The sequence below is a fragment of the Camelina sativa genome, chromosome 5, assembly GCF_000633955.1.
Source record: "Camelina sativa cultivar DH55 chromosome 5, Cs, whole genome shotgun sequence".
Lineage (NCBI taxonomy): Eukaryota > Viridiplantae > Streptophyta > Magnoliopsida > Brassicales > Brassicaceae > Camelina > Camelina sativa.
The window spans coordinates 13447749-13472867 of NC_025689.1; the positions used below are offsets into that span (position 1 = coordinate 13447749).

At 36.2% G+C, this 25119-nt stretch overlaps 3 protein-coding genes across 6 annotated transcripts; 2 read left to right on the plus strand and 1 right to left on the minus strand.

Moving 5' to 3' along the window:
- LOC104786799 (probable leucine-rich repeat receptor-like protein kinase At2g28990) lies at positions 6509–11121 on the minus strand. Of its 2 annotated transcripts, XM_010512250.1 has the most exons (13): positions 10951–11121; positions 10310–10847; positions 9498–9973; positions 9252–9396; positions 9088–9159; positions 8924–8995; positions 8748–8825; positions 8373–8527; positions 8040–8290; positions 7819–7945; positions 7635–7700; positions 7263–7452; positions 6509–7169 (listed from the first exon to the last, which is right to left on the minus strand). In XM_010512250.1, exons 1-13 carry the CDS (start codon positions 11018–11020, stop codon positions 6761–6763), a joined length of 2649 nt encoding a protein of 882 aa, XP_010510552.1. In that variant the 5' UTR covers positions 11021–11121; the 3' UTR covers positions 6509–6760. The 2 variants fall into 2 exon arrangements, with proteins under 2 accessions (XP_010510552.1, XP_010510553.1); XM_010512251.1 differs by lacking the exon at positions 9088–9159.
- LOC104786800 (probable LRR receptor-like serine/threonine-protein kinase At2g28960) lies at positions 11930–16353 on the plus strand. Its single transcript, XM_019245915.1, has 13 exons — positions 11930–12112; positions 12376–12904; positions 13104–13580; positions 13673–13816; positions 13906–13977; positions 14101–14172; positions 14259–14336; positions 14419–14573; positions 14671–14906; positions 15027–15153; positions 15287–15352; positions 15426–15615; positions 15699–16353. The coding sequence occupies exons 1-13, from the start codon at positions 12025–12027 to the stop codon at positions 16105–16107; spliced, it is 2643 nt and encodes an 880-aa protein (XP_019101460.1). The 5' UTR covers positions 11930–12024; the 3' UTR covers positions 16108–16353.
- Positions 18123–23912, plus strand: LOC104786801 (probable LRR receptor-like serine/threonine-protein kinase At2g28960). 3 transcript variants are annotated; one of them, XM_010512255.1, is made up of 14 exons: positions 18123–18333; positions 18641–18982; positions 19108–19169; positions 19472–19944; positions 21043–21187; positions 21281–21352; positions 21646–21717; positions 21799–21876; positions 21969–22123; positions 22212–22444; positions 22563–22689; positions 22791–22856; positions 22930–23119; positions 23211–23912. In XM_010512255.1, the coding sequence occupies exons 2-14, from the start codon at positions 18887–18889 to the stop codon at positions 23617–23619; spliced, it is 2178 nt and encodes a 725-aa protein (XP_010510557.1). In that variant the 5' UTR covers positions 18123–18333; positions 18641–18886; the 3' UTR covers positions 23620–23912. The 3 variants fall into 3 exon arrangements, with proteins under 3 accessions (XP_010510557.1, XP_010510556.1, XP_019101456.1); XM_010512254.1 differs by having other exon boundaries at positions 18641–19169; XM_019245911.1 differs by lacking the exons at positions 18123–18333; positions 18641–18982 and having other exon boundaries at positions 19057–19169; positions 19528–19944.

Here is a 25119-nt window from a genome sequence, read left to right on the forward strand (position 1 = left end):
CTAAACAGCCTTCCCTGGGAATTGGCCAGGCTTTGGTGCAGAAGTAGAAGCAGATGTGCCTTCCATATACCTTATCTTTTAATTGAGAGCTTCAAATTTGACATTTAGATCATTGTAGGAACATTTCATCCTCTGACTACGGTCAGCAAACTTTTTAGCAGTATCTATAGAACCGCTAGCTTGACCCTGAAGAAGTTGATGCATCATTTGCTTCATTTCTTGATATGGGGCTGGAGTAGGCTGAACTGGTTGAGAGCGGAATCCTGGCGGTGGTCTTGAGGGAGCTTGGTAACTTTGCTAGAATTGTTGTTTGGGTACGAATCCTTGATTGTAAGGCACAAAAGGTTTTTGTTGACCTTGTCGCTGCTGCTGAGGAGGATACACCTGATCTTGTGGATTTGCAACATTGGTGCTCCGGTAAGACAAATTGGGGTTCGTCTTGTAGGGGTTGTAACCCTTGTTGAATCCACCCTGATTCTGGATATAGCTGATCTCCTCAGTCTGCTCACTCTCCCCATCTAGAACTTAGAAAGGGTCATCCTTAGATACGAAGTGGACGCTTCTTTGCTGGCTTAGCAAGATACGGTCAAGCTTCTCATTCACATTCTTGAGGTCCTTCTTGTACTTCTCCTTAGACCCAGCATCGCCGCGAACTGTGCGGTCATAGTCCTCATTTTAGTTGCCATCAGACTAGGCGAGATTCTCAACCAATTGCCAACCTTCATCAACATCTTTGTTCAGGAAGTCACTGTTAGAGGCAGTGTCAAGCAGCATGCAGATTTTTGGAAGGACACCACAGTATAGAGTGCTCAGTAGTGACTCGTTGCTAAATCCGTGATGTGGACACTGGCTCCGGTAACTCTTGAAACGCTCCCAGACTTCACAGAATGATTCTGAGCTCTTCTGAGTAAAGCTAGAAATGTCATTCCTGAGACGGGCTGTTCTGGAGTTGGAGAAGAACTTGGCCAATAATGCATTCTTGCAATCATCCCAAGTGGTGATTGATCCCTTGGGAAGGTTATTTCCCACTGATGAGCTTTATCTCCCAGGGAGAATGGAAAGAAGCGCAATTTGTAACCATCCTCACTCACGCCGTTGATCTTGGTGAGACTGCACAGACGCCGTTGATCCCTCCATAGGCAATCCGTGAAACTTGTTTCCTTGTATCATGGTGATCATACCACTTTTGATTTGGAAGTTATTTTTCTGCACGGCGGGAGGAACGATTCCAGCATGCTGAGTGTGAGTGTTCGGTGCATCCCCAGCACCAATGTTTTGCGGTCGCGGATTTGGTCCATTAAGTTGTTCCATAGTGACTGGTGCGGGATGATTAGTGGAGATACGAGTTTGTCATGGTCGCTGCAACCGATTGATGTCATCGATAACAGGAAGGAGATTTTGATGCCCTCTTGATCTGGTGTGCATGCAAGGTTGCAATCAACAGGACCTGAGATGCAAAACAAACGAGCAGACAACCAAAGCAAGTCAGTACTCAGAATGAGAAGTGTAACAGAACTTAATCTTGCAAAACTTGAAATCTTAAATGTAGCAAAACGAATCCCAAATGGCAACGGCGCCAAATTGATACTAGGATTTTTGTATGTCCTAGCAGGTTTAATTAACCTTATGTGTTGTAGTACTTAAGGTGTCAATCCAAATAGGATGTTGCTAGCAATCAAGATGCAATCAAGATGCAATCAAGCAATCACAAGTCAAACCAATTCAAAAAGAGCGTTTTTCTAACAATCCTAGAATGATCATAATGCAAAACGAAAATGAGTCACAGAACTAGAAACGAGAATGCATGACGAGAACCAAAAATGAATGAAAACAGAAACGAGTCTAAGCATGAACGAAACAGCAAGAAACGAAACAGTCTCAGGAATGCAATAAAAATCAGAAAGAAAGAGGTCCTAAGGATGGGAGTAATTGATGTCGGTGGAGAATCCCTAAACAATGAACATCACTTCTTAGCTAATCCAATCTCTTGACAGAAGCTACTGAAACTCAACCACTTCCAAACCTAACTCTCGCTCGAGAAACATGATCAAGCATGGCATGAAAAACAAGTTCATTCACGTCAACAAACATCCTAGACAACTAATCTCTTAGGCTAGAAACGTAAATCTCTGGCACTAGTTGGTCAGACATTTCATCGAACACCTTTTGGGTGCGGAAATGTCTAAGACCTAGTTCCAATTAATCAGAGAGAAACAAGTATTTCTAACTCTAGTCTAGAAGGGAATCATACAAATCAAAGCTTAAACACTCTACATCCTAAGATCATCCACCTAATATATCCCATCCTCAAGAACTACCACACTACTCTACATCCTAAGATCAAGGATGCAAACCCAGAAAACATTGAAACAAGCATTCTTAGATAGATAAAAATGTGAAGAACAACTTTGTAGAAGAAATCAAATGTAAATACTCAATAAACTCAAAGATGTCGGATTACAAAGTCTCAAAGCGTTTTTGGTGGCTAGGTAAAACCTTAAGGAAAAGAACAAAACGAGAAATAAAAGATGTCTCAACCAAAACTTAACAAAATGTATTTATAGTAAAAACATGTAAATCCCTAAAATTTAAAACGACAAGATAGAGCGTCGGTTCGGGAATCTCCTGAAGCGTGTGAGACGCAGCGTCTTCCTGACATGCGCGATTTGGTCGGTGTGCGTCCAGTGGCTCTAGTGAGGTCGAGTGATGTGCGGTGAGGCTGGCTCGAGCGAGGTCGACTGGGTGGAGTGGAGGGGTGTTGGCTCGACCCAGAGTGGTGTTGGCTCGACCCAGAGTGGTGTTGGCTCGATCCAGAGTGGTGTTGGCTCCATCTAGAGTGGTGTTGGCTCGGGCTGGGTGTATACGCATCCACTAAAACGATGATAACTCTTGAACCACACCTCCAATTTGCTTGAAATAAACGACGTTGGAAAGATGAATCAATTACCTACATCTTTGATGAAAACGTCGAAAGCTAAACCCCACTCGAGTGGAACGGCTCGAACGGGTGGAGTGGTCGCATGATGAGTGGCTCGAACGATGTGCTCCCGACTGGTGACTTGAGAATGGCTCGAGTGATGTGTTCCCGACTGGTGACTTGAGAATGGCTCGAGTGATGTGTCTTGAGTGCGTGGCTTGAACGGCGTCTGGAGTGCGTGGCTCGAGCGGCGTCTGGAAGGTTGACTCGAACGGATGGCTCGAACGGTTGTGCTTCCAACGTCTCCTAGATACCTGAAATATTCCAAAATGCACAATGTATGCAAGGATGATGCAAGAACTACCTAGACATGCAAAGTGTATAGAAAAGACTAGAGAATGATGCAAAACAATAAGTTATCCTAGCTAAATGCATGATAAATATATGCTAAGGAGAGATAAAATATAGACATATCAATTTGTCAAATCCATTTCGGCATCTGGCGAGCCTTCAGTTGCTGTCTACCCGCATGATATGGCCGAAGGGAGACTTCGGTTTGCTCGTGGCCGAAGGCGTTTCCCTGAACCTGCTTCTGATGCAATCTTCAACTTTGGCAAAAATCACTCCTCATTTGTTTCAAAAACTCCTCAAATGCTTCCTTTTCTTGCATATCTCCACTTCATGACACCTAAAGACAACAAATTTGATACAAATTTAACCTAAACATGCTAAATACCATGAATATGCAACAATTTAAAGACAAAACAAGTTTTAAAAACTCACAAAAACACAAGAATCATAAATCAAACATCATTTTCGTTATTCTATTTCTTGAGTTTTTCAGCGTCAAACTAATCGTAAGTTAGTTCTACATATTTCATAGTTTACGAAGCACTTAATGTTCCAGTTTTTTAAAACAGTTTTAATTGTTAGTACAGTTTCACTTGTAAATTTTTTTTCTTTTTTTCCAGATGATACAACAAAGACAAAAAAAGGAAAAAAATTAAATATTGAAATCATTTACTTGCTGTACAGGAAAGAAAAAAAAAAGAACTACACGAACTTTTCTTCGGTTGGCTCTCATTTTGGTTTAAGAACTACAACAAGGATTAGATAGTATTTGAAGTTGTCAACAAAGATAACGGGTGAGGTCCATACATCTGAGAAGATAATTTGGAGGGGATAAGTGGAGACAATAGAAGTTTGTGAAAATGGGAGTTTGTGGCTTTTATTAATAGCACAATCAGTGCACAACATGGTCTGTGAATCTGATTGTAAATGAGGAAGAGAAAACTTTGAAACAATTGTTTTAAGAATAGAGTGGGAGGGGTGGCCTAAACGAGAGTGCCAGTCTTTGAGAGATGGTTTTGTGGACGAGGATGCAAAGAAGGAGGTGATGGTGGAGATGGAAACCGGCCACTCGTAAAGCTCGCCATTAGTTTTGCCGCGGAGTAACGGGACCCCCGACATCAGATCCTTCACCTGAAAGAAAGCAGGGAAAAATTCAACAGAGACCATGTTAGAGTTGCAAAGTCGATAGACGGATATGAAATTTTTATGAATGTTTGGTACACAAAGGACATTTGTGAGAGATAAAGTTTTAGTAGAAGAGGGCAAGGACAATGAACCAGTGTGAGAGATCGGAATGCCAGAGCCGTCACCGATGAGAACCGTATCATCACCATGGTACGGCTGATGCAATGCCAGGTTGCCAAGGTCACTGGTCATATGGTGAGTGGCACCACTGTCAAGGATCCACGGATTTTTCGGCTGTTGATGTCCTAATGCCAGGTTTGCACGCGGTTGCCATGGTCGAAATGGAGATGGAAGGAGACCAGACTGAGAACCGTAGGAGGGTTGGTATTGGAGCTGAGAGCATCGTTTCGCACTGTGTCCAAAGACACCACAAATCTGACACTTGCCTTGGTATCCTCGGGTGACACGATTGTCCTGTCGTGGATATTGCTGCTGGTGTTTGTTGTTGGACCACGGCTGGCGAGGGCGATGAGGCTGCTTTCCTGGGTTGTGTGAAGAACGAGTGACAGCAACATTAGCGGAGATTGGACCGGTGGTGACATTGGACAGGGCAACTGCGAGGAGCTTGGCTTCTTTGTTGATGAGCTTCTCATGAACTTCGATGATTGATGGAGGGGTTTCTCGACCCTCAACTTGATCGATGACAGACTNAATTTTTATGAATGTTTGGTACACAAAGGACATTTGTGAGAGATAAAGTTTTAGTAGAAGAGGGCAAGGACAATGAACCAGTGTGAGAGATCGGAATGCCAGAGCCGTCACCGATGAGAACCGTATCATCACCATGGTACGGCTGATGCAATGCCAGGTTGCCAAGGTCACTGGTCATATGGTGAGTGGCACCACTGTCAAGGATCCACGGATTTTTCGGCTGTTGATGTCCTAATGCCAGGTTTGCACGCGGTTGCCATGGTCGAAATGGAGATGGAAGGAGACCAGACTGAGAACCGTAGGAGGGTTGGTATTGGAGCTGAGAGCATCGTTTCGCACTGTGTCCAAAGACACCACAAATCTGACACTTGCCTTGGTATCCTCGGGTGACACGATTGTCCTGTCGTGGATATTGCTGCTGGTGTTTGTTGTTGGACCACGGCTGGCGAGGGCGATGAGGCTGCTTTCCTGGGTTGTGTGAAGAACGAGTGACAGCAACATTAGCGGAGGTTGGACCGGTGGTGACATTGGACAGGGCAACTGCGAGGAGCTTGGCTTCTTTGTTGATGAGCTTCTCATGAACTTCGATGATTGATGGAGGGGTTTCTCGACCCTCAACTTGATCGATGACAGACTTGTAGTCTTCAGGGAGTCCACCGAAGATGAACTCAAGTTGTTCTTCATGGGCAAGCGGCTTACCGAGAAGAGAGAGTTGGTCGAAGCGAGTTGTGAGTGACTGCATGTATTCATCAACAGATTTGTCACCTTTGACGGCTTGCTTAATTTGCAGACGTAGTTGTTGTATGTGACCCCAACTTGGATTTGCATATGTTGCAGAGATTGTCTTCCACATCTCGGCTGCAGATTTTGTCTTAGAGACAAGGGGTTGCAGAGCAGGGGAGAGAGTACCGAGAAGACCACTGTAAATGAGCTTATCCTGACGTCTCCATGTCGCATAAGCTGGATTCGGTGTTGGCGGATGGGTGTTGGGTATCGTCTGATCGGGAGGAACAGAGGAGCCATCGACGTAGCCAGCAAGGTTGTATCCATCAAGGAGAGAATGAACCTGAAGGCTCCATGTCATGTAGTTTGTGGAAGTGAGTTTGGTGATGTTCATCATGTTGATGTTGAGGAGACCTTGAGTATCGACAGTTTCAGCAATGGCAGCCATGGATTGGGAAAAGAAGAGACGGAGAGCAGATCTGAAAAGTGAAGGAAGGGGAACGAGAGAAAAAAACAGAGAAAGAAAGAGAGGCGGCTGAAAAAAAAATTAGAGGAGTATCGATGTGGCTCTTGATACCATGTAAACTGTGTATCTTGTTATATATCACAGAAGAGGTTACAGCTTGATATATATACATGAGTCGAGATAGAGGTACTCTAGGTTTAGCTAACTAAGGAATGTAATATACAAGGAAACAATATATTGCAGGCGTGATTATACGATGCTGTCATATCCTTGACATGATACGTGCATATCCTTAACATTCACCATACATTTTTTTCGAGCTATTCAAAAGTTTTCCACAACGACCATTACAACAAAGATATCTGAATATCGCATCAAATCGAATAATCAGTTGATATTAAACCCACAAAAGATGCATTATTAAAGATTCATCACAATCCAACAAGGGTAAATTTATTTTTAACGAACTAGCGTGCTTTAGGGATCACCTTGGTGTCCATATCCATGCTGAATTCGATGGAACTCATTGAGTTCATTTCTTGACTCTCTCCTGTCCTTGAATTTTCAGATATCACACACTCTTTCAGATCGTTAACAACTTGAGACATGGTTGGTCGTCTTGCAGAGGAAATATCCACACATGACATTGCTAATTCAATAACCTTCCATACAGAACCAACGTCGTAATCTTCGTGGAGGTTTGGATCTATTATATTTCCAATATCTCCCGTTCTTACAATAAATCCGACCCATTCTACTATGTGAGGCTTTTCACGAGATTGCTGAATTATAGGACTGTTTGTGGTGAGCTCCAAGAGTACAATTCCAAAACTGTAAACATCACTTTTTTCTGTTAACCAATTTGTTTGATAGTACCTGAAAAAACAAAACATGGAAAATGCTTGGTTTATGGTTTTTTATCTATCAATTGTGATGATTCAAATTTATGGACTAACAAAAAATACTCACTCAGGATCAAGGTAACCAGGAGTTCCAGCAACAACAGTTGAAACTTGTGTTTCATTTGCCATAGGAAAAGATCTCGAAAGCCCGAAATCAGCTAATTTTCCTTGAAAACTTTCATTCAAAAGTATATTTGTACTTTTTATATCTCTGTGAACCATTGGTGGTTTACATCCGGTGTGTAAGTACTCCAATCCTACATATAAAAAAAAATATATGTAAATTTCTGTTTGGCAAATAAACCATTAAGTGAAGTATTTCACATAGTGTCGTATGATTAATTTTCCCACCCTATGGTAGTATAAGGTCTCTTGCTTATTCAATGGAGACAAAACTAATACTTTTAAAAGTTATAGATCTGAATAAATTAGTGTGTACCTAATGCTGCATCGACAGCTACTCCTAGTCTACTTTTCCAGCTTAAGACAGATCCACCATGCTTTCCTGTATCAAACCGACATTATATAACTAATGTTATGTTGTTTTTCAAATAAAGGTTCAAGACTAATGGTTCTATTTTTTTTAAAAAAGGAAAAAAAAACTGGTAAATATGTTCTTTTACTTGATAAATGTTGCTTTAAGTCTCCATTTGGCATGTACTCGTAGATAAGGGCCAAATGGTCTCCTTCGTCACAATAACCAACAAGACTCACCAAATTTATATGGTGCACCCTCATAAGAAGTTCCACCTGACCAGCCATCCATTAGCTAATACTCATAAAGATAGAAAGTAAAAGTAAACAACAATTGGATTCCAACAAAGATCATCGGATATAATATTACCTCTGCCTTAAAATGTTTGTAGCCTTGAGATGATGATGGAGAGAGCAATTTAACAGCTACTTGTTGGGTATCATTAACACAACCGTGATAAACAACTCCAAACCCTCCTTCACCAAGAACTCTTTTGAAGTTATTTGTCATTTCTTGAACCTCGAAATAGGTAAACCTTATCTTTTTCGAGAAAAATGATGGTTCCGAATGTTTAGAATGTCCAACATCTGCTACGGGCAAGCTTGGTGGAGCATGTACGTCTACATGATACAAATGGAAATATATACATCGGTTTTTTGAAAATTTATTTAATGATTATATGTCTTGATCAGCTAGACTCACCTAAAGGCACCTTCTCTCGGAAAATAACAAAGAGACCCACAACCACTATTGCAATAAGCACAGAGGCAATTGGTGCAATAACCAGTACCAACAGTTCCTTTTTATCTTTTGGGTTGCATGAACTAATCTTGCATAGCGCAGGATTTCCTTCAAGTCTAGAAGAAACATGATACCGAGGTTGTTAAATTTAGGTACCATATTAATATAAAGGTGGATATGGAACATATATATATATATATATATATATCTGAACTTTCTAGTACACTTGAGACTATATATTCTTATAATTAAAATAATATATTTCAGCATTCTAATTTTTATACAAGTACTGCCCATTCATGTATACTTGATAAATGATGAAGAAAATATTCTTACTTTAAGACAAGTCCTTCCTTTTCTCTATCAAGTAGATTCTGTGGAACTGAACCGGTAAGATTGTTTCCACTTAAGTTTCTGTTAAGGAAACAAATAAAAAAACCATCATATATATAGCTACATCCAAAAAAAAAAAAATTAGGCTAAATGTTCATTCTTCTTTCTAGAAAACTTACATCAAAGATAATGATTTGATGTTGGCCAGAAACTTAGGCACAGGTCCAGTCAAACTGTTATTAGATAAATCTCTGTGCACGCATACATAAATAAAAAAAAGTCGGCTACATGTCAAGTGCGAACAAAGTACTCTTGGTTTCATGAGTCAAGAATAGTCACTCACAGTTCTTGTATGTGCGTTAGATTTTGTAAAATTGGGGATATACTCCCAGTTAATCCACTTGCTGATAAGTTTCTAAATATGCAGTCACAAAATAACACTTATAATATATCTAGATACAGAGTAGCTTTATGTTATGGCCTATGTTAGTTTATGAATACTCTTACAAGGAAATGATTCTTGGTGGGGTGGAGATATTAGCGTAACTGCATCCAAGATTTTCCCAAGATAATTCTTGAGGGAGACATGGATCTCCTTGCCAACTGATTTTACTCAAACGATAAGTAGCTTTGATGTTCTTGATAGCAACAACTAATATAAACGTTATTGAATGAACAAAATTAATAGCAAATGTGAAAAAAAAAATCAAAAATTCGTGTAATGTAAAATAAGTGAAAGTTTGGTTGAGTTACCATCACTTGAGTTTGTTTCCAGTTGTGGGAATTCGATAATAGTGTAAGCCTCAAGAGCATTTATCAGAGGTGGAAGAGTTGACTTTGGAGTTCTTACCAGCTCTAAACGACAACCGTCCAAGCCACATTGTAGTGGTACAGCAGAAAATACGGTAAGTCGCTCAAACTTAGGAAGTGTAATTCCTGACTGATTAAAAATTCCTTTCATGATAATGTCGAATTCCCTAGTCTCGTTGGCTCCAAGGGTTTGTATCTCCGCAAAGTGAAGATACAAGTAGACTTCAGCATCAGTGGGTATGGGTTTCCAAGTAATGATCAATGGCGCACTCGCGTTTCTAGGCATAGCAGCACTCGAAAGTGCTGCTTTTGGTACCTCAAATGTATCTGAGGTGTTTATATTGAGATTCGTCGTAATCTGCGTATATCTAGAGCTGAAGAATGGAGTCCAAATACGATCATACATGTCATCAGCAAACCTGTAAAACAAATTCTATTAGGCCAACTAATTAAGCATATGTTACAACTATATCTGTTTGTCCAAAAAAAAACGTAAAATGTTACAACTATATCAAAAACACAGTGAGAGCTTTAGGGAATTCAACTTCGACAATAAGTTGGGATGTCGACCTAATCTAAGAAGTATCAAACCATGCATCTCATTAGTTTTTTGAACAAAAATAAAGCATGAACACAAATTTGTATATTATCCACAAGTTATTTTTTAACCATTTTATTTAAAAAAATGTAAGCACACCAAGATTTATGACAGAGTAATCTTCACTGGTTATTTTAATATTTTAAAATCAACTTACCTTACCTCCCTTTCGGAATTGCTAAGATACACCCGGAAAGACCTCCTTAGTGAACCGGAATGTGTAACATAAGTATCATTTCTCAGTGGTCGTAGTTCTATGGCTGATATTATTGGCGAGGTTGTTCCTGTTCTAACAAGACAAATGTCCAAAGAGTTTTTCCTAGGTATATGAATGATCTCCTCCTTTGTACCATTACTTCTTCCTTCCATATCTATTCTTCTCCACTTATCAGGACCGAGATACAGATCAAAGTTTGGGTAAACATTAAGATCATCATAATTCCCATATATAAAAGTAAGTGAGATGAGATAATTTGTGCCGCGGTTGACATTCAGACTATAACAGTTACGTGTTCCTTCCGGAAAGTATCTTAGTGTCAAATATGGTTTTCGGAAATTTTGGTTTAGCTGTCTCTCGATTCTAGCGCTTTTTCCGGTCTGGATGAACGTGGAATCTGAGGTGAAAGTTAATCCAGTAGAGGGATCACTATATGGAGATTCCTCAATAGGAAATCCACAATCCAAACTGATGAAACCTATCCAAACATAAAACAGATCAATGAAAGTTTATACATAGAAAAAAGGTGAAGTCAAAAGGAAGATCCTAATGTCTAACCATTAAAAGAACATGTACATTACCTTCTTGTTTCTGAGCTACGACCATAACGGCAAAGGCTCCAATCAAGGCTAACAAAAGATGACATTTCATCTTCTTGCAAAGTTTCAATGAAAATCAAGAACATAGACACTCTGTTTGTGAAAAGAAAAAAAAGTTATGGAAGCTATGTAATTGAGAAATACCTCATAATACACATACGAAAGAATCATAGATAAAGTTGGTCAAATCATGCAAGGAAGTCAAAGAAATAAAATAAATGATGAGTTACACCTCATACACAGAGTGGGAGGAATAGTCAACTGAGGCCAAGTAAATTAAAGAATGAATAATCACATAAATTTCATTGAAAAATTCCAACCCAATTGGTAATTAATCTCCTAGGCTATGTTGACGAGACTATGACATGAACATGAAGTTTCTTGCAAATGAATATGTGTCAATATCCCTCGTCTCTGTAAAGGATATATAACTCATATATATATATATATATATATATAAATAAAGGTTAAACTGTAATCTTAAAATCACTAGTTTGTATTCTTGTACTCCTTAATCAATGTATAATACAATAAGATTAATCTTCTACAGTCTTTGGTTTAAATACTTGAGCCCAAAAGAAAAATAAACCTTTTTTAAGGCACAAAATAGACGAGTGGTGAGAACATTTAAGAAAAACTAGGATATGACAAGCTTTGTTCATGTTACTCATCCCAGCACGTCGAAACTTGTCTAACAAAAATATATACATTAGTCCAACTGGAATATTATCATATAGCTATATAAGTATATATATTGGTTTGACATTAGATCAACTTGGTAGGTTTTACATTGTTTTGTTTTAAATAAAGATAACAGCAGGTGCTTTGATTAATTACATTTTCCCACAAGTTGGAATATAAATATATATGTTTTTTTGTTAGACCAGGTTGAGACGTGCTGGGATGAGTAACATGAAAAAAAGCTTGAGAAAATTTCCACACCAACACATATATGCATTTTTTAAAGATTATTATCATACTGGAAAAAAACTCAATATATTCTCTCATATACTTCGTATAATCGTTCACTTCCAATGTTTATATGATTACTTGAAAATGGGATGTCATTGCAAACTATTACTGGCGGTGAGCTTTGGGATTTTTGCCATTATACATATTGTTAAAGCTCAGCCTGATCAACAAGGTAGTTTTATTAATTGGTTCATCTGCACTCTTGACACTTTAAGATTGATAAGTAACATGTGTGTCAAGATCATTGATCTATTTTGCGTAGCTGCATGCATAGTCATTGTACAATTATTATTAGCGCTATAGAACCGAGAGATTTGGTTTAAGATTTGAAAATAATCTCCCATTTCAATACTTTTCACTTTTTCTAGTTGTCCTTCATATACTATAAAAGGAAAGAAAAAAATAGTATTGCCTAACTATTTTGTGTTTCGCCAGGATTCATCAGTTTAGATTGTGGTTTACCTCCTGGTGAGTCTCCTTATACCGACCCAGTTACAGGTCTAACATTCTCGTCTGATGCTGATTACATACAAAGTGGTAAACGTGGTGAACCTGGGGATTCTGTGACTTATACCTACAGGCAGTACAAGGATCTTAGATATTTTCCGGATGGTATACGAAACTGCTATAATCTAGCAGTAAATAAAGGAACCAACTATCTAATAAGAGCTGGTTTCTCATATGGAAATTATGATGGTCTTAATGTATATCCCAAATTTGATTTACATGTCGGGCCTAACATGTGGATCGCGGTGGATTTGGATAACGACGATGATCGTGAGATCATTTACATGTCAAAGTCAAATTTATTGCAGATTTGTCTTGTCAAGACAGGATCAACTATACCAATGATATCTACCTTGGAACTACGGCCAGTAAGAAATGACTCTTATATGACACAACTTGGTCCCTTGAACCTAATATACCGTCGGGCCTATACAGGCAATTCTGGCGGCTTTATACGGTATGTAAGTTAGTTTCACCAACTATAGTTAAAATATGGGCTTCATTTATAATATGCAAACTGATCATGTCCCTTTTATTCTTTCACTCAGTCATTCACATTAATTATTAATACCACTGATCATATGCAATATAGCATGCAATGTAACATGATCCATTTAACTTAATTTTTCATGACTAACCCAACATTTTTTTTTCAGATATCCTGATGATGTCTTTGATCGAAAATGGGTTCCATATAACTGGTTTGAAACAAACGTAAACACCACTCTCAATGTGACTTCTAGTAATCCTTTTGTAGTGCCAGATGCTGTAAGCAGGTCGGGTATTTCCCCTAGAAATGTCACCCTACCCTTGGGCTTTTACATGTTTACTAACGATGATAGTGACAAAGTTAATGTCTACTTTCATTTCGCCGAGATCCAAACCCTAAATGCAAATGATACTAGGGAGTTTGACATTTTGTTGGATGGAGATATTATTCATAAAGCTTATAGTCCTAAGGTGTTACAATCGGAAACAAAATACAACATATCTCCACAAAAATGCGGATTTGGCTCCTGCGACCTAGACCTTGTAAGAACTCAAAGATCAACTCTTCCACCACTGATTAATGCTATTGAGACATTCACGGTTTTGGATTTTCCATATGCTGAAACAAATCCAGACGATGGTATGTCATTGATCATCTCTATTCCTCTTTGTATACCCTAACAAGCGAAACCTGATATCTTGTATACTAATTCTTGACTTCTTCTATATATGTCAGTCGCTGCTATGAAAATATCCAAGAAAGTTATGGATTGAACATAATAAGTTGGCAGGGAGATCCTTGCGTCCCTGAACTCTTAAAATGGGAGGATCTAAAGTGCAGCTACACAAACAAGTCCACTCCTCCAAGAGTTATTTCCTTGTAAGATCACTATCTCATACAATTTTCATGTTAAACATCAAATCTCTTAAGTATCTTATACTTTAAATTCGTTGTAATAATGTAAACAGAGATTTATCATCCCACGGATTGAAAGGAGTCATAACACATGCCTTCCAAAATTTGACTGAGCTTCAAAAATTGTAAATGAATAATATGTTTTTTTTCCTCCAATACATTATCATTCATCATAATCCTTTTTCTGACATATTCCATTCATCATTATCTTTTACAATCTTAACATTTTTACATTTTAAAAACGTTAGGGACTTATCAAATAACAGTTTGACCGGAGAAGTGCCCGAATTTATAGCCAGCATGAAATCATTATCGATCATGTGAGTTATATTCAAACTAATTCTTATCGGCTACGTATTTTCACTAGACTGTTCTTTTTTATGTAATATTTTCTTTGCCTTGACAGAAACTTAAATTGGAACGATCTTACGGGTCCTCTTCCCAAAACTTTTCATGATAGAGAAAAGAGTGGGCTAAAGCTAACGTAAAATTTTCACCATATATTTCGTTTCCATCAAGCTTTTGTTTAGTTTCAAGTCTTATTCAAACAAACTTGCTTTCTTAAGGGTCCAAGGAAACCCAAGGATTTGTGCTGATGCATCATGCAAAGGTAACAATCAAAAGTACGTATTACCAGTTGTTGCATCAGCGGCTTCTGTGCTAATCATTATAGCTATGGTGATTCTAATTCTCGTTTTCAAAAAGAAAAGGCCAACGCAAGGTATTTATTTATAGAAGGGATACATCTTTTTATAATTAACATACATTATGGTATATTTAAGATAAATAAATAATATGGAATAGTCGGTTGTGGACAGTTGATTCCTCATCTACAGTTCAACCCGTGCTACCAACAAGTAGGCAGTCCATAATAACGCAGACAAAAAGATTCACCTATTCAGAGGTGGCGGCATTTACTGACAACTTTGAAAGAGTTCTTGGAGAAGGAGGGTTCGGGGTAGTGTATCATGGTTCTTTGAATGGTACGCAACCAATAGCTGTTAAACTACTCTCTCAATCTTCAGTACAAGGCTATAAAGAATTCAAAGCAGAGGTATATGTTAAGGTTTAAAACAAAATGCATAGGTTGTAAACTATTTAAACATTGATTATATATCTTCATAAAGAACATGAAGTGGCTCTAAATTATTTATTTTTTGACATTGTTGGTCAGGTTGAACTTCTTTTAAGAGTTCACCACGTCAATTTGGTTAGTTTGGTTGGATATTGTGACGAGGAAGGCCACTTGGCCCTCCTTTATGAGTATGCACCCAATGGAGACTTAAAACAGCATCTCTCAGGTTAAAATTTGAATTTACCACGTTTTAAAACAAAAAACAAAAAATTTGTTTTTTTGTTTTTTTAAACAAGAATTACTTGACATATTTTGATGTTTCATGTCTTACAACGCCACTCGAATATTCTAAATTGTAGGAGAACGAGGTGGCTCTCCATTGAAGTGGTCAAGTAGACTAAAAATTGTGGTCGAAACTGCACAAGGTTCGTATTAAGCTCAAATCCATCAATCACTTTAAATCTATCATCTAACATGGATAAATATTATTATATATAGGATTAGAATACTTACATACGGGTTGCCAACCTCCAATGGTACATCGCGATGTCAAAACAACAAATATACTTTTAGACGAACACTTCCAAGCAAAACTTGCAGATTTTGGCCTCTCAAGATCTTTTCCAATTGGAGGTGAAACTCATGTTTCAACAGCTGTTGCTGGAACTCCTGGATATTTGGATCCTGAGTGAGTGTTAGATCATCTAACCAATTCGATCCAAAAAAAATTATGATTCATTCGAAATATAAATTCCTTGTCTTGTTTTGCAGATATTATCGAACAAATAGGTTGAATGAAAAGAGTGATGTATATAGCTTTGGGATTGTATTATTGGAGATCATCACAAGTCGACCTGTGATTCAGCAAACCCGAGAAAGGACGCACATAGCAGCATGGGTGGGATACATGCTGTCTAAGGGAGATATTGAAAATGTTGTGGATCCAAGACTCAATAAAGATTATGAGCCTACTTCTGTTTGGAAGGCTCTTGAGATAGCAATGTCTTGCGTGAATCCTTCTTCAGAGAAAAGACCAACCATGTCTCAAGTTACTAATGAACTTAAACAATGTCTAACATTAGACAACTCAAAGCGAGGAGGGAGAGAAGACATGGGATCAAGAAGTTCTGCTGAAATGAGCACAAGCTTCACAACCGAAATTATCCCTAAAGCACGATAACTTATGCCAAAAAAAATCCAATGATCACTAATGGTTTTGAAATTTCCTCGACTTATTTTACGAAAATTATTTTTGTTGTTGGCCATTTATCTGTGGAACACTACAACTTCATTGTATTTACTTCTGATTGTGCTCGTATGTGACATTCTGACTATTACTGTGGGTGTTTTGTTTGGTTAGTTTTGTTGAAGACTTTATTTGTCATACTATTGATATAATACTATTGGTTTTTTTTGGTTCTTTTTTTTTTCAAAGGGAGCTAGTTCTATATATTTGAGAGAAATATTGGAGTATGAGAGTTTACATATCTTTGTTTTATCTATATTGGTTAGTGTTGGTTTAGCATTAGTTTTGGTTTAGCTCATGTATTTAAGAACTCATGTATTGTTCATTAACACTTGAATGAAGAAACTATCTTTTCCCAGATTCTGTTTCATCTCTCTCAATCTTGTTCATGAAAAAGTTGATAAGAATTTATAACGAACATCAGAACGTTGCTAATTAGCCAAATAGCATGGCGTTAAAGAGAAAACAAATGATTTTTGCTTTGAACGTTTAAATTACTAGTAGGATCGGTTATTTGTGTTGAGAGAAAGGATAAACACAGGTATTGAGGAAATCTGACTGTGTCTACAGTGCAATCTGCCTCAAGTTGTTGTTAAATACAAGACGTTCAAGTCATTGGCAGAATTATCATAAATTATGAAGCTTTGGCATTATATCAACTTGGCAGGTTTTTATTGTTTAAACAAAGAATAGATCAGGTGCTTTGAATAATACGTTGTAAGGTTCAGGTTTTGGTCGATAGGCTTTTCTTCTAGGTTTTCGAAAAGCCATTCGAAGTTTCCTTCGGTACGTAGCATACTTGATGTGAGAACTTTGAAATATATCTCACGATACCTTTCAAGCTGATCAATGAAAGCCTCGTCTTCTTCGATGATCTTTGAGATTACAATTATATTAGACGGGTTATCTTTCAATGCCCACAAAGCCATGTCAACTATTATACAACAAGTTCTCGTAGATTCGTCAGAAAGGGCTTTTCCTCATCAACATAAGCCTTGATCGACAAGTCGTCACCACGAATCCACGATAACCCATCTTCTCGAGAGAAGATTTCAGGACCGAGACCATTCGGGAAAGGGAAATCCTCCGCGTCCCAGAAGACGCAGCATGGCTTAACAGATTCCGAAACCTTGGTTGTTTTTTTTAGGATTCTATTTGTGGCTGCGTTGGGGATGAGAGCATATTGGTTGAAAATTCGGTTATGGTTTAATTCGTTTAGCCTTTACGGACAGGCAAACCCAAACCAAAAGATTGTATCTTTTACGATCGACATTACATAAAATACTAAAAAAGTCAGTACTATAAAATTAAAACCAAAAAAAAAAGTCAGTATCATAAAACTTAAAAAAAAAAAAATTATTACATAATATATGTGTTATATAGTTAGAAAGGAAAGTTGATGATGTTTGGGTAAACAATGCTTCTTACTTCTATGATGAAAAATTATATTGTGTCGTCCTAAGAGAGACTAGCTACTACAATAATCTGGTTATGATATAATGCGAATGTGAAGCGGCTATGTGAGCTATATACATAACTGCATGTTTACTGCATGTAAACATGCATGTCATTGATACTATATAGTATATAAATATGCTGAGAATTTTTATACATCATCTTTACATTTGACATAAGCAGCCAGCTATCTTTAAACTTAATTATTAGATGTATCACAGGCAAATGAAACGAATATTTTATTTTTTTTCAAAACCAAAGTATGATTGAGGTGGGAAGTCAACAAAATGTATTAAATCGACCAATTTGTTATTAAATACAAGTCGTTGAAGTCATTGGCCGCATTATCAGATAGCTATATGAAGCTTTGACATTATATCAACTTGGCAGGTTTTTACATTTTTTAAAGAAAGATTAGATCAGGTGCTTTGATTTATGATTAAATTGTTCGCCTTTTTCCATAATGTATAATTAAATGTATATATTTACGTTAGACCATTTCAGACGTGCTGGGACGAGTAACATGAAACGATTCTATAGGAAAGTTGTCTCAATCTTAAAGTCAATATATGTTTCAGACAGTCTTTAGAATTAGTTTGTATGTTAACATGAAAATGGAGGGTCATCGACAACTTTTACTGGTGTTGTTGAGCTTTGGCGCTTTTGCCATTAGACATCTCGTTCAAGCTCAGTCTGACCAACAAGGTAGTCTTTCATATCACTTATTAAAAGAATTGTTAATAATTTGCTTCATGCTCACTTTTTGAGGTTTAACCATTTTTGAAGACTTGTAGTTTTTTAGTGTTCTTGATTGGCTGATCGAGATCATTAACTGTTTTTTTACTTGTATGCATAGACAATTAGACGCTAAAAATTCACATAATTAGTTATAAGAGATTTTGTTTAAGAAAAATAAGGGTACTCTATTTTTCAAAACTTTTGATTGTCTTCTTCCTTATATATAAACTTCATGTTCTAACAACAAGGGACATTACATTTTTTGACTTGCCAGGATTCATCAGTTTGGACTGTGGTTTACCCGCGGATTTGTCTCCTTACACCGACCCAGACACCGGATTAACGTTCTCATCTGATGTTGATTTCATTTCAAGCGGTTTACTTGGTAAAGCTGGGGATGATAACAGATATGACTATAGGCAGTATAAGGATTTGAGATATTTTCCCGATGGAATACGAAACTGCTACAACCTGAAAGTAGAGCAAGGCATCAACTATTTAATAAGAGCTGGATTCGGATATGGAAACTATGATGGTCTTGATGTATACCCCAAATTTGATTTACACGTTGGGCCTAACATGTGGATGGCGGTGGATTTGGAATTCTGGAATGATGGTGAGATCATTTACATGACAAAATCCAACTTATTGCAGATTTGTCTTGTCAGAACAGGACCAACAATACCAATGATATCAACCTTAGAACTACGTCCATTAAGAAATGATTCTTATATGACGCAGTTGGGTCCCTTGGACCTCATTTACCGGCGGGCCTATACTAGCAATTCTACGGCTGTGATACGGTATGTTAACTCAGCTTTGCCAAACCATTTAACGTTTATGATCAATCGAGTAAAGATGTTATTTTAATTTTAATTTTTTTTTTTTTTTTTGGACAAAAGATGTTTAGGCTTTAGGCTTTAGGTTTCTTACAGAAAACTATCTATTATTTTCTAGGATATCTTTTGAAATTATTATAAGAGAAATATAGGGATAATGATGCGAGGTAGTATATATATGTTATTTTATTTATTTTACAATACCGTACCATTAACCTCATATGCTTCCACTCACTCAGCAAACACTAACCCAAAGATTATTTCAGCTATCCGGATGATGTCTTTGATCGCAAATGGTATCGATATGATTTGTCTGAAACAGATGTAAACACAACACTCAGTGTGAGATCGTCCAGTCCCTTTCAAGTACCAGAAGCTGTAAGTAGGTCTGGAGTTACTCCCAAAAATGCTACCACGCCATTGAGAATTCGACTGTCACTAGCGGACGACAGTGACAAAGTTAATGTGTACTTTCACTTTGCCGAGATACAAGCCTTAAGACCCAATGATACTAGAGAATTCGACATTGAACTAGAAGATACTATTATTAAATCAGCGTATAGTCCGACGATGTTACAGTTAGATACCTTATACAACCTATCACCTCAGAAATGTAGCTTCGGGTTGTGCTACTTGGATCTCGTTAGAACTCCAAGGTCAACTCTTCCACCACTGATTAATGCTATTGAGGCTTTCAAGGTATTGGACTTTCCATATGCTGAAACAAATCCAAATGATGGTACGCCACTTTTCATCTATACTTATATAGCCTAACTAGATTATGACCCACGGTACATCGCGGTGTAAGTTTTTATTTTTATTTTTTTCTAATATGCTATTTTAATACTAATTTTGCTAATATACTCTTTTGTTAATTTTAGTGATTTAATATATAAACTGTGGTATATCGCACAATATTTTTTGTTTACTACAGTATTAATTAAAATAGTTCGATTTGACATATTTTATATTGGTGTTGTTAAAACATTAAATGAGGATTTAACTCGTATTGAAATATCATATTACTGATAGTTTATTTTTTAGTATTATCAATTCAATCCTTTAATGTCATATAACACGTCATGTAATATAACTCTTTTGTGTAATTTTGAAAATTTAATGTGTTTAAATATTTCTAATTTTAAACTTTTTTTAAGTTTAGATATATCAGCTATAAATTATAAACTTCTTAAAATTTTATAATTTACTATATACAGTAAATTTACTATATATGTATGTTGAACACACACTTTTTATATTAATTGAGTAATATATGTTTGTTTTAAAAAATTCAAATCACAACATATGCAGGAAAAATACACCTTTTTAATTAACTTTATGTGTTATATGATGATTCACTACATCAAAAATATAAAATCAAAAAGAGATGATAAGAGAATAATTTTTTTTAATATGAAATAAATCTTCTAAATATCTATATTAATTATAGAATATTATAAATATAGATATTTAAAATATTTTAATTGTGTTTGGTTATAAATATAGTAGAGAAAGTTAACTAAATTTGTTTGGATATGAATATAATCATTAAATAGCATTTAATGTATAAACTTTCCAAATAATATTTTTGAGCAAAAACTGCTGCAAAAATATTAGTATAGATGAACAAATTAAGGACTTATATTTAATTTACAATTTTTTTTTTTTACAAAATTGGGAGAAAAACATAAATAAATTCTGTGTTTTTCGTGTTTGAATTGAACAATTAGCGTGATGTCATGCTAAAAATTGTGTTATCAAATACTAAAACATGATACTTGTTGAAAATATGTGTGAAATCTAAATCATGAAAAACATGCGATATTATATATGTCAGTCGCTGCTATGAAGGATATCGAAGCAATTTATGGGCTGAAGATGATTAGTTGGCAAGGAGATCCTTGTGTCCCTGAGCTATTAAGATGGGAAGATCTAAAGTGCAGCTACGCCAATAAGTCTGCACCTCCAAGAATTATTTCCTTGTAAGATCACGGTCCCATAAGCATATTGTTTTGTGGAAAACCTAAATCTCTCTAATATCTTACACTTCAAATTTGTTCTTATGACGCAAACAGAGATTTGTCATCACGAGGATTAAAAGGGGTGATAGCGCCTGCCTTCCAAAATTTGACCGAGCTTCGAAAACTGTAAGAGACTAATTAAGAGCTATAAGCTATTAAAATACTTTAGTACTTAACGTAACACATGAGAAGACATATATATTGTGATCAACTGACCACATATTTAAAAAGAAAATAGATTTTGTGTTATCATATTTCCAATTTTTCATATCTTAGTTACAAATTGGACTTTGAACAAAAAACAAAAAAAAAAGTTACAAATTGGACAAGAAAAAATATCTCATATCATAATATTTTCGTCATCCTGTAAATTTAAACGAAAACATATATATTAACTTTTCACGTTTTATAAATGCTAGGGACTTGTCAAACAACAGTTTTACCGGAGGAGTGCCTGAGTTTCTAGCCAGCATGAAGTCATTATCGAACATGTGAGTTGATGATATAAACAAACATATTTGTCACTTATTTTTCACTTGGTACGGTTGTAATATTTCTTTACCTTGGCACAGAAACTTAAATTGGAATGATCTTACGGGTCCTCTTCCTAAAGTATTTCATGATAAAGAAAAGAATGGGCTAAAGCTAACGTAAGTTTTTCACGTTTATGTTTCCTTTCCATCTACTAGTGACAATCTTCTGTTTACTTTCAGTCTTATTCAACAATACTTATCTTCCTAAGGATCCAAGGAAACTCAAAGTTCAGTGATGATGCGTCATCCAAAAGTAACAATCAAAAGTATGTTGTACCAGTTGTTGCGTCGGTAGCTTCTGTGCTCATCGTTGTAGCTGTGCTAATTCTAATTCTTGTTTTCAAAAAGAGAAGGCCAACGCAAGGTACTTAATCATAGACGGATATATCCTCATTGTAACTTGCATGCATGATGACATACTAAAGGATGAATTTTTTTTGGTTTTGGTACAGTTGATTCTTTACCTACAGTTCAACATGAGTTACCAAGTAGACCATCTATATTTACTCAAACGAAAAGGTTCAAATATTCCGAGGTGGTAACACTGACAGACAACTTTGAAAGAGTTCTTGGAGAAGGAGGGTTCGGGGTAGTGTATCATGGTTCTTTGAGTGGTACGCAACCAATAGCAGTTAAACTACTCTCTCAATCTTCAGTACAAGGCTATAAGGAATTCAAAGCTGAGGTATGTTAAGGTCTAAAACAAAATGCATATGTTGTAAACTATTTAAAACTTGATTGTTTGTCTTCATAATGAACATGAAGTGGCTCTCAATAATTTATTTTTTGACATTGTTGGTCAGGTTGAACTTCTTTTGAGAGTCCACCACGTCAATTTGGTAAGTCTGGTTGGGTATTGTGATGAAGAAAGCCACTTGGCCCTCCTTTATGAGTATGCACCCAACGGAGACTTAAAACAACATCTCTCAGGTTTAAAATTGATTTTACCACGTTTTCAAACAAGAATTAATTGATATATATATTTTGATGTTTCACGTCTTACAACACCACTCAACTTTTTGAAATTATAGGAGAACGAGGTGGCTCTCCATTGAAGTGGTCAAGTAGACTAAAAATTGTGGTCGAAACTGCACAAGGTTCGTATTAAGCTCAAATCCATCAATCACTTTAAATCTATCATCTAACATGGATAAATATTATTATATATAGGATTAGAATACTTACATACGGGTTGCCAACCTCCAATGGTACATCGCGATGTCAAAACAACAAATATACTTTTAGACGAACACTTCCAAGCAAAACTTGCAGATTTTGGCCTCTCAAGATCTTTTCCAATTGGAGGTGAAACTCATGTTTCAACAGCTGTTGCTGGAACTCCTGGATATTTGGATCCTGAGTGAGTGTTAGATCATCTAACCAATTCGATCCATAAAGAAACATATTATGATTCAGTCGAAAAATAAGTATCATATTGTCTTGTTTTGCAGATATTATCGTACAAATAGGTTGAATGAAAAGAGTGATGTATATAGCTTTGGGATTGTATTATTGGAGATCGTCACAAGTCGACCTGTGATTCAGCAAACCCGAGAAAAGCCACACATAGCAGCATGGGTGGGATATATGCTTACTAAGGGAGATATTGAAAACGTTGTGGATCCAAGACTCAATAGAGATTATGAGCCTACTTCTGTTTGGAAAGCTCTTGAGATAGCAATGTCTTGCGTAAATCCTTCTTCAGAGAAAAGACCAACCATGTCTCAAGTTACTAATGAATTAAAGCAGTGTCTAATATTAGACAACTCAAGGCGAGGAGGAAGAGATGATATGGGATCAAGAAGTTCTGTTGAAATGAGCACAAGCTTCACAACCGAAATTATCCCTAAAGCACGGTAACTTATGCCAAAAAAAAAAAAAAATCCAATGATCACTCAGGATTTTGAAATTTCCTTCACCTATTTTACACAAACAAAAAAAAAAAAAAAAAAAAAAAAAAAAAAAAAAAAAANATGAGTAAAGAAATGTTTTTGTTGGTCATTTATGTATGTGACATTATGGGTATTAGCGTGTTTTGTTTGGTTTTTATTTTGATGTGGGTATTGAGTTATGGAATAGTGGGTTTCAAAGACAGACCATTGCTACGATTGTTAAGAGTAGAAGACTAAAAAATTGAAGACTGTATTTGGTCATAAGAAAAAACAAAAGGAGCTTATTCTTTTACTTTTCTTTTTTTGTTTCAAGGGGAGCTAGTTCTATTAATTCATTATTGATGCAGCAAAGATTTTTGTATTGATCTTTATTTTTGAAGGATTTTATCTCCAACATCACAAGGCGTGCTAATTAGCCAAATAGGCAAATAAAACTTGCATTATTCTTTTAAAAGAAAGTTTTTTGTGAGAAAGGATTTAAAAGAAAGAAAAGAAAAAGACTCATTTCAATATTTTTAATCAGTGAATGTGTAACTAATATAATTTTGTGAAGATTAATATACAGTTCTTATATCTTCAATAATCTTTTTTCTTTTAGGAAATGGTATCTTCAATAGTTTCATAATTTTTTTAACAAACAAACAAAAGAACTATAATCCCTGCACGCTATAAAACGTTGGTAATGAAAAATAAACCCAGCTATCGAGGAAACCCTGACTTTGTGTCTGCCCTCAGGGTCCGTCTAGTCAAAACCGGGTTTCAAAAGCTACGATGCAAGACTGTACTGCCAGTTTTTGTCTATGTCGGTATGTCCTAGTATTTATATTCCAATACACAAACTCATGTAGTAAAATCACTTACAAAAAAAAGTCCTCATTTTGATTTTGGTCCTCCAGTTGTAGAAGATCAACAAATTGCAGCCCAGAGAAGCTGTACCAGTTTACAATTGGGTTCTGGGCCTCTCTTGGTCCTTGGTCCTCCAAAAAACTAGAAAAAAAAAGAGGATCTTTACTAGACCTCTAATATACAATACTCGTAATACCACATTATTATGTCTCATAGTTTTTTTTACTCATAGAATATTTTTCACTATATTATTTCAAATTAAAAATGTATAACAGTGAAAATATATATCATCTAATTAATATTTCTCTGGACCAATATCATAATTTTAAATTAGTTGTTCACATAGTACATCTCCTTTATATATCTTTTGGTATGAGATCTTTGTATACATTATCATGAGTTGGACAAAAAGAGTTTGGCTTCTTCATCATTTAAATGAGAAATACGATTATTTTCTTTCGTAATTTGAGAATTCTTTTTGATAAAAAAAAAATCTTGCAGGCCCATTCGATCGGTAGCAATGTCATGAGATTGCTAAGTATACCTGTATAAAAACATCACATTCTCTCGATTATAGCATACGCTTTCGCCTACACACATGTCCTATATATAATATTTCTTT